At 37.7% G+C, this 7,601-nt stretch overlaps 1 protein-coding gene across 2 annotated transcripts; it reads left to right on the top strand.

Moving 5' to 3' along the window:
- Positions 1 to 1,072: 1,072 nt before the first annotated feature.
- Positions 1,073 to 7,316, top strand: LOC132065191 (F-box/LRR-repeat protein 10). Of its 2 annotated transcripts, XM_059458460.1 has the most exons (5): positions 1,073 to 1,223; positions 1,961 to 2,333; positions 2,410 to 2,615; positions 2,836 to 2,929; positions 5,657 to 7,316. In XM_059458460.1, exons 2-5 carry the CDS (start codon positions 2,148 to 2,150, stop codon positions 7,103 to 7,105), a joined length of 1,935 nt encoding a protein of 644 aa, XP_059314443.1. In that variant the 5' UTR covers positions 1,073 to 1,223; positions 1,961 to 2,147; the 3' UTR covers positions 7,106 to 7,316. The 2 variants fall into 2 exon arrangements, with proteins under 2 accessions (XP_059314443.1, XP_059314444.1); XM_059458461.1 differs by lacking the exons at positions 1,073 to 1,223; positions 1,961 to 2,333; positions 2,836 to 2,929 and having other exon boundaries at positions 2,475 to 2,615.
- Positions 7,317 to 7,601: the final 285 nt, after the last annotated feature.

Raw genomic sequence — 7,601 nt, 5'->3', positions numbered from 1 at the left:
GTATTTTCATTGATTTACTATTTTCAGACTTTACTCACGTTTCATGCTCATGTTCAAGTTACATTCAGTTTCAGTTCATGTCCTATACCTATGTTGTGTCATGTTCTTCATTTCAGGCCAGGGTTTTACATACTAGTACTATTCATCATGTACTAACGCCCTTTTGCCGGGGCCTGCACTTCACGGTGCAGATACCGATTTTCGAGCATACACTCGCGGCAGGATCACCTCGCTTATCGCCTTATGGTGAGCCCCACTCCTCTCTGGGTTCAACATGGAGTCTATATTAGTATGCAGTTTATGGTAGTCCGGGCCATGTATGCCGATAGTTAGTATTCGACATGTTTTAGAGGTTTCATAGACGAGATATTAGTTCACGAGCCGGCGCATGCTTTCATGTTTGCGTACTATTACGTTTTCATGAATTTTCATGCTATGCGATAATTTCAAGACTTTATTCCGCAAATTATATTTTCATGATTTATTTAAATTGCATCATATAGATATATTGTTTTGATGCCCATGTTGACAAGCAAGCCATGAGGTTCGCTCGGACACATGCAAGCAAGGCCCGAGTGCCGTGTTACGCCCAGGCCATGGTTCGGGGCGTGACATTTTGTATCAAGACTATTCTGAAAAAAAAATCCGAAAAATCCGAGAAAACCGAACAACCCGAGAAAACCCGAGGTTGAAAAACCCAAATTTTATTGGTTTGGTTTGGTGTATAAATTTTAAAACCCGACGCAATTGATTTGGTTTGGTGTTTAAAAAATCCGAACCAACCCGATCCATATACACCCCTAATCACCGCAACATAATAAAACGTTCATAACCAATAGTATAATACAGTTACGTTGTTTGACACATAAAACTCTGAATCATTAAGGATTCATCATTTATGATTTTTTTTTTTCTTCTAATATTCGAAAGAAAAAAAATAACGAAATGTAGCACATAGAGAAGGTGAAAAATACAGCAATTTGTATTTAATAAATAAGTATAGTGTACTTATTATTATAATTGAGATAGAAGAATCTAAATTCTACAATAATAAGTAGAAAGTTTTAAGTTAAGGTGGCTAAAAATGTCAATTTTTGCAAGTTGAGAAGGCACGCCGTATTTCCATTTCCATTCAGCAGTCACATCGAACTCCGCTATTCGGACTGGGAATTTGCTTTCTTTCTCTTCTCCGACGACCTAGCTAATCACGACATCTTTATCTGGTAATTTCTTTTTCTTTTTCTGTGTCTTTGGGGGCTTTTTTTCTCCCACCAGATTGTAAATCCTATGCACTTGTGATGGTAAATTGGATAATTTAGGGTTCAATGGATTTTGTTGGAAATTACTGAACTTTTCTGAAAAGGGGTTGAGAGGTTTTGGTGAAGTATCAGTAATAACAATTTACCAAGGAAAGAAAAAACCAGCCTTGTTACAAAATAGGAGTAATTAATAGAATGTAATAATGGGTATGTCATTATTTTATGAGCTTCTTGTCTGAAATCAACTTACATGAAATGTAGACTCCGCTGAGATTATCCTGTTGTTCACTTTAAATATCAGTGTGTGTGTCCACCAAGAATGGAGAGATATATCGACTCTTTCACCCCATTACCCTTTTCCTCTTTTGTTCACTTAGATTCAATTTTAGAAGCTACCTATTTCTAAATATCAAATACATTACCTTTCTTTACTTGTGCTGAAATTTCTTTAATTGTAAATTTCCTTTCACCAAATTTTTCCTTTTTTAGTTTTATAAACTTTTTGCAACTTTGATATCCTAACTGAAAAAAGAAACGAAAGCTTTGCAAAATCTAGAGAAGAATTGGACTATTGGTTCCTTTGAAACTGGATAGGAGCTTCACATTAATGGAGTTTATACTATATATATATATATATATAACTATTTCTTTGTAGATTTTCTGCATTTCCTAATAACTTTGTCTGACAAATGAAAAAGCAGAAGAGAAACACAACCAATGTTGCTTTGCTTGCGCTGAGAAATAGTATCTGATGTCCTCTTTCCATTGCCAACAACAAAGTGACTGGAGCAACCGACATATTCCAGTTTCGACCCACACCTTAATCTCATCTGCCCGTCAACTCAATTTTTCTCCCATCTCGGAGTCTGGTCTGGCAAAGAGGAAAAAATGTCTAAGTCTTCAGATTCTGGTGCACACCAGCAGATGCGCCTGGACCTTCTTCCGTCAGCACTACTGGCCACTGTGATGACAAAGCTGGACATAGCTTCCATCCGTTCCCTGGCATGCACTTGCAAGGCCTTTCATTCATGTGCCTCTCACATGCTTTGCTTCATTCCCGATTTTCATCTCCTCGTATGTCTATTTCTAATGTTCTTCTACATGACTTAGCATCAATTTCCGTTCTCTTAAGTCAGTGTGTTCTTATCAGGAAATTGCTCCGTCTGCTGAATTTCTAAGGCCGTTGCTACCTCCCAATCCTTACCTTCGTAGCTTGAAGGTAGATTGCATGCGACTTGATGATTCATGCCTTGATTATCTTCTTCAGCCAACTTTACAAGAGCTTTGCCTCCATAACTGCGCTGATTTCAGCGGAAGGCTTCTGTCTCAGGCCGGCCAGTACTGTAAAGACCTCAGGTTATCTCTCTCTCAAAGCTTTTTTTGTTTGTTCTCCTTCTAAGTCCATGTATGAGTTTTTCTTTGTTTCTCTTTATTGTGGAATGAAATAGAGTCTAGTTTGAGCTTGTATAATCATGAGAAAAAGAAAAGAGAAAAAAGAAAGAAAAATAGAAAACTCATTTGATGTTTTGTTCAGTTGGGCATCAGCTTGTTTGTTATCTTTAATTTTGCTCTTCAGGTTTCTTTATTTGAGCTCTTTGGCGGAGAACAGAGGCAGATCAATTGACGTATCTGATCTAGAAGTCTTATTTGGCGGATGCACTCAGCTGGAAGTAAGGCTTCTTGAAAGTGTGGCATAATAAATATATAAGTTAGTAGGATAATAAATAGGCTAAGCAATTACTTCAAAATATAAATAGTTTGGGCTTATCAGCATTCTTTTAAATTGAAAAACATTAGCTAAGATATCGTTTGAACAACGTATCAAAAAAATGATAAAAATTGAACTCAAGCATAGCATTTAAGGTGGTACTACTGTAACTTTAACCTAGATGGGGGGTAACTGTCCTAGGGAAAATATTCTGTTTTTCTAGAGTTCTTTCCTTTTCATAATTCCTATCATAGCCTTTATGCCAGGGTGGATTCTGGATGAGTTTCTCTGATTTAGTTCTCTCGCCCCACGATGGTTTGAGCTAAGAGTAACCAATGCTGCATGTACCTAGTATAAAATCATAATAATAATTGGCTAGATATAAGAAGGTTAAGAGGTGTGCAATCATTTCACCATTGGAATTTTGAGATTTCTTTTGCTTTTTCTTTCTTTCTTCAGGTTTTAAGAAAGACAGAAGCATTTCGAACTTTATGCGTAACTTTCCTTGAGAGATAGAGGGAGTAAATCATAATTTTTTTAATAAATTAAATAGATGGGTCTAGTGATTTTTACGAGTGAAGTTATTGGCTTATTTCCAAATTTGTTTAGATGACAATATGTAGGCTTGTAATTTAGAGAAAATAGCATATCAAATTAAACAAATAAATTATCACGTGACAATGCCAGTCATCTATACCTTCTGTTTATGAATATATGTACTACTCTCTTCATTTATATGACGATGTTTAATTGAGCGCGGAACTTGAAAAAGAAAGGGAGTGTGAAGAAAATGAATTGAGTCTAACTCAAACCAAAAGCTAGCTCATGACGTGAGGATTGTGCAAAACCAGGTAAGGAGACAACCAACCAATTCTTCCATCATTGTAGGATACTTAACATCCCCTGTGCCTGACATCATCCATTGTAGCTCGAACCATCTCAAAATCTCACACCGTAAACTATTTCTACGTGTCAATGTAGGAGATGGTGGTTCACATTGCCTGAACATTTGCACATGAAGCGCCATAGAATAGAAATGTCAAAATTAAGGAGTTCTTAAATATTGAATGTCTAGCAGTCTCTTATCCCTATTTCCAAGATGTTGGAGTAAGATCCAGAACTGCAGACCATGTGTAACCCTATCTTTATCAACTTTCGTCTTTGCATGTTTGCTTCCTCTTCTCTCACAGTACGTGCACAACCCTTCACACGTGATTCCATCCTAAATAGTGGAGGTTGATGGAAGGTTGGCATATGAAGAAGTTCCTATAGCCATACTTGATAGACAAGTTTTGTAGCATGTTACATCTCTTAACATAGTTTGATATTATTCTCAACAATGTTCAATGCCTTATTTAACATCCAAACATGCCAAAGTTGGGTATTTGTATGCTTGGTTTTGTCATTAAAAGATTGGACAAAAAAGAAATAGAGTGTCATTAACAAAAAGAGTTGACAAAAAAGAAATAGAGTGTCATTAACAAAAAGAGTTGACAAAAAAGAAATAGAGTGTCATTAACAAAAAGAGTTAACAATTATAGATCTAGCTAGCTAGCTCCCCTACAATTATTGGAAAGGTAACTAGGTCGTTGTATTGTTAGTTAGGAGTTATTTTGTTGTTCCACTCTTTTTCTCTCATCACCACATTTTTGCACCCAAAGGTGTGGCCTAGTGTCAATGAAGTACGTTGAAAATCTTGACGTTTCAGGTTCAAATCCCAGCAGAGGCAAAACTCTAGGTGATTTCGTCCAATCTAGCGAGGTGCGCGCAAGCTGGCTCGAACACCAGCTTTGATCTGCTAAGGCACCACAAATTTAGTGCACTTAATTTGTTTTAGTTTTTGCGTCTTTACTCCCACACTTGCCAAAACCATGAGAGAGAGGCAGAAACTGGCGAGTTTACGTAGTGTTAGGTTGACGAGTATTATGGATTTTTTAGTTTTCTGTTCCTCCATAAACAGACAAAATGGTAAACTTATTGGCAGCTTTGTGATTGATAGTTTTGCTAAAATTTTGAGATAACATATGCTTAAAAGTGATTCAATTGTAAATAACCCCTAGGTTCTTTCCAAGATTTCCGCTGATTTGAGAAACTCGGGCTTACCTTTTGGTATAATGAGATTCCTTCATGAATCTGTTTAACCTCAATTTTCTCCGAAGCTGCAGAACAACACCATATCCATTTCGTTGGCAATCCTTTATCAATGATCCCGTCCCTCTCCCTTTAGAACTCCAACCTACCTTCACCGTCGAAATCTCTATGTTGTACTTAACTTAAGCTTGTGATCTCCCCTTCCATTGATTCATAAGTGAGCAAGCAGCTAAGCCTCTTGTGATCTGCTTCGCTCCTTTCTTCCATTACGACTGTTTTGTTTCGGATCCATTTCCCAGTTAATTAATCACAGGTTGTGTTCTGTTTTGGGTTTATATGGCATCAGATGCAGTTTGACCATTGGCTTATTCGTAGATATTCTAGTGGCAGTGGGGAATACATTCTTTCTGTTTCTAAATAGTTTTCTGCCAATTTACAAGTTCAAATAATAAATGAAAAACTGAAACTCAAAAGTACTCACAGAGAAAGCAAATGGCAAATCCCCCCCACCCCCACCCCAAAACCCACAAACCCCAACGCCAACAACAATTAGGTTTTAATGATACAGTTTGTGCTAAACATGTCTTTTGCTTTGTAGACACTGATCCTGATGTTTGATGTCTCAATGTTTTTGCGGCACAATTTCGCTCGTGTTTGGGCTGTAGCCCCTGCAACACTGTCATCTCTTGAAATGGGTTATATTTCTTCGGTAATGGTGACAGAATTGCTTAGCCCGCCTGTGGCACCTTATCAGTCAATGGAGAATATTCGGCCATCCATATTACCAGGAATACAGAAGTTATGTCTTTCAGTGGATTATATTACTGACACCATGGTCAGCACAATAATTAAAAATCTCAACTGTTTGACACATTTGGACCTTCGAGACTCGCCAATTATGGAACCAAGATTGGCGTTTGATCTTACCAATGCAGGTATGCAACAAATTAATCTGCAGGGGAGATTGAAACATCTGTCATTGGTGAGAAGTCAAGAGATTTTTCCAGCTTACTTCAAGCGAGTTAATGATCTTGGTATTCTTCTTATGGCTGATAGATGCTCAGACATGGAAAGTATTTGTCTCGGTGGTTTCTGTCAGGTTACAGACACAGGTTTTAGAACAATTTTGCATTCATGTGCTAAAATTTACAAGCTGAGGATCTATCATGGGCCCCACTTGACTGATCTTGTATTTCATGACATTGCTGCAACTTCACTTACATTGACACATGTAAGTTTAAGATGGTGTAATCTTTTGACGAACCATGGTATTGCACGATTGGTTTCCAATGGAAATCTTAGTGTGCTTGACTTGAGGGACTCTAGGAATATTGGGGATGAATCCCTTAGAACCATTAGCAATCTTTCAAAACTGAAGGCTTTACTGATTGATGGTTCTGATGTTAGTGATATGGGATTGTCCCATTTATCAAAAGGGGCAATGAGTTCGCTCGTATCATTGTCTATACGAGGGTGCAAGAGACTAACAGACAATGGCATTTCCTTTCTTTTCGATGAATCTTCTAATTGTGAATTGAGAGAACTGGACTTGTCAAACATTCCGAACCTATCTGATGCTGGTATACTTTTGCTTGCAAAAAGACGTATTCCGCTATTTGAGCTTAGAATGCGTCAATGTCCGCTGATAAGTGACACTTCAATTATGGTGTTAGCATCAATGAAGGTTGATGAAGAAGGATGGTATGGGAGCAGTTTACGGCTGTTGGATCTCTATAATTGTGGAGGTATTTCTCAGCTTTCATTCCAATGGTTAAAGAGACCTTATTTCCCAAGGTTGAGATGTTTAGGAGTATCAAGTAGTGTCAGCAGGGATGTGCTGGATGCTTTTTCCCGGAATAGACCATTTCTGCATGTAGCTTTTCATGGGGAGGAGCTGGGGACGACTGGCCAATGGGATAATTCTGATGATCTCTATATGCATGACTATGATGAAGTTGATGAATTGGAACAATGGCTTGAAGGAGAAAATGAGGGTGACGATGAAGACATTCAAGAAGCAGAAAACAATGCACAACTCATGCTGTAAGTTGCCAATTAACAGTTCTACTGTTGTAATGTATATATTGTTACAATTTTACATTCGTACCTGGCTTTACTGTTGTAATTGTATGACAAAACTTGATTTCGGATGTTGTATAAATTGTTACAATACAACGTTATGTATCTATCTGGCTTGGCGACCCTTGTAACAATCAGTTTACCGAGTTAATGCTTATGTTGGTGTTTATCAGTTGGAATGATTGGTTCAATGTTCAAATAAAACTTTTGGTGTGGGAATAAGCTGAGACTCTTTGCATACATTTGATGAGCATCATCTAGTGCCACTGCTGCAAAGTGAGAATGTAAACCGTCCGCGAGTACATCTACCTTGTTTGGCTTCACATTTTGGCCATATCTGTTTCTGTGTATCCATGTATTTATCGCTTGTTTTGATTCCTGTCCAGACAAAGTGGATTTTAGCAGAAACACCAATGGAACATGATATCCTGTTATGGCACTGGAGAACAATGGAACATTGTCCT

The sequence above is a fragment of the Lycium ferocissimum genome, chromosome 7 (genome assembly GCF_029784015.1).
Source record: "Lycium ferocissimum isolate CSIRO_LF1 chromosome 7, AGI_CSIRO_Lferr_CH_V1, whole genome shotgun sequence".
NCBI classification, from domain to species: domain Eukaryota; kingdom Viridiplantae; phylum Streptophyta; class Magnoliopsida; order Solanales; family Solanaceae; genus Lycium; species Lycium ferocissimum.
The sequence above is the reverse complement of the archived record's forward strand: the minus strand, read 5'-3'. Positions and strand labels throughout refer to the sequence as shown.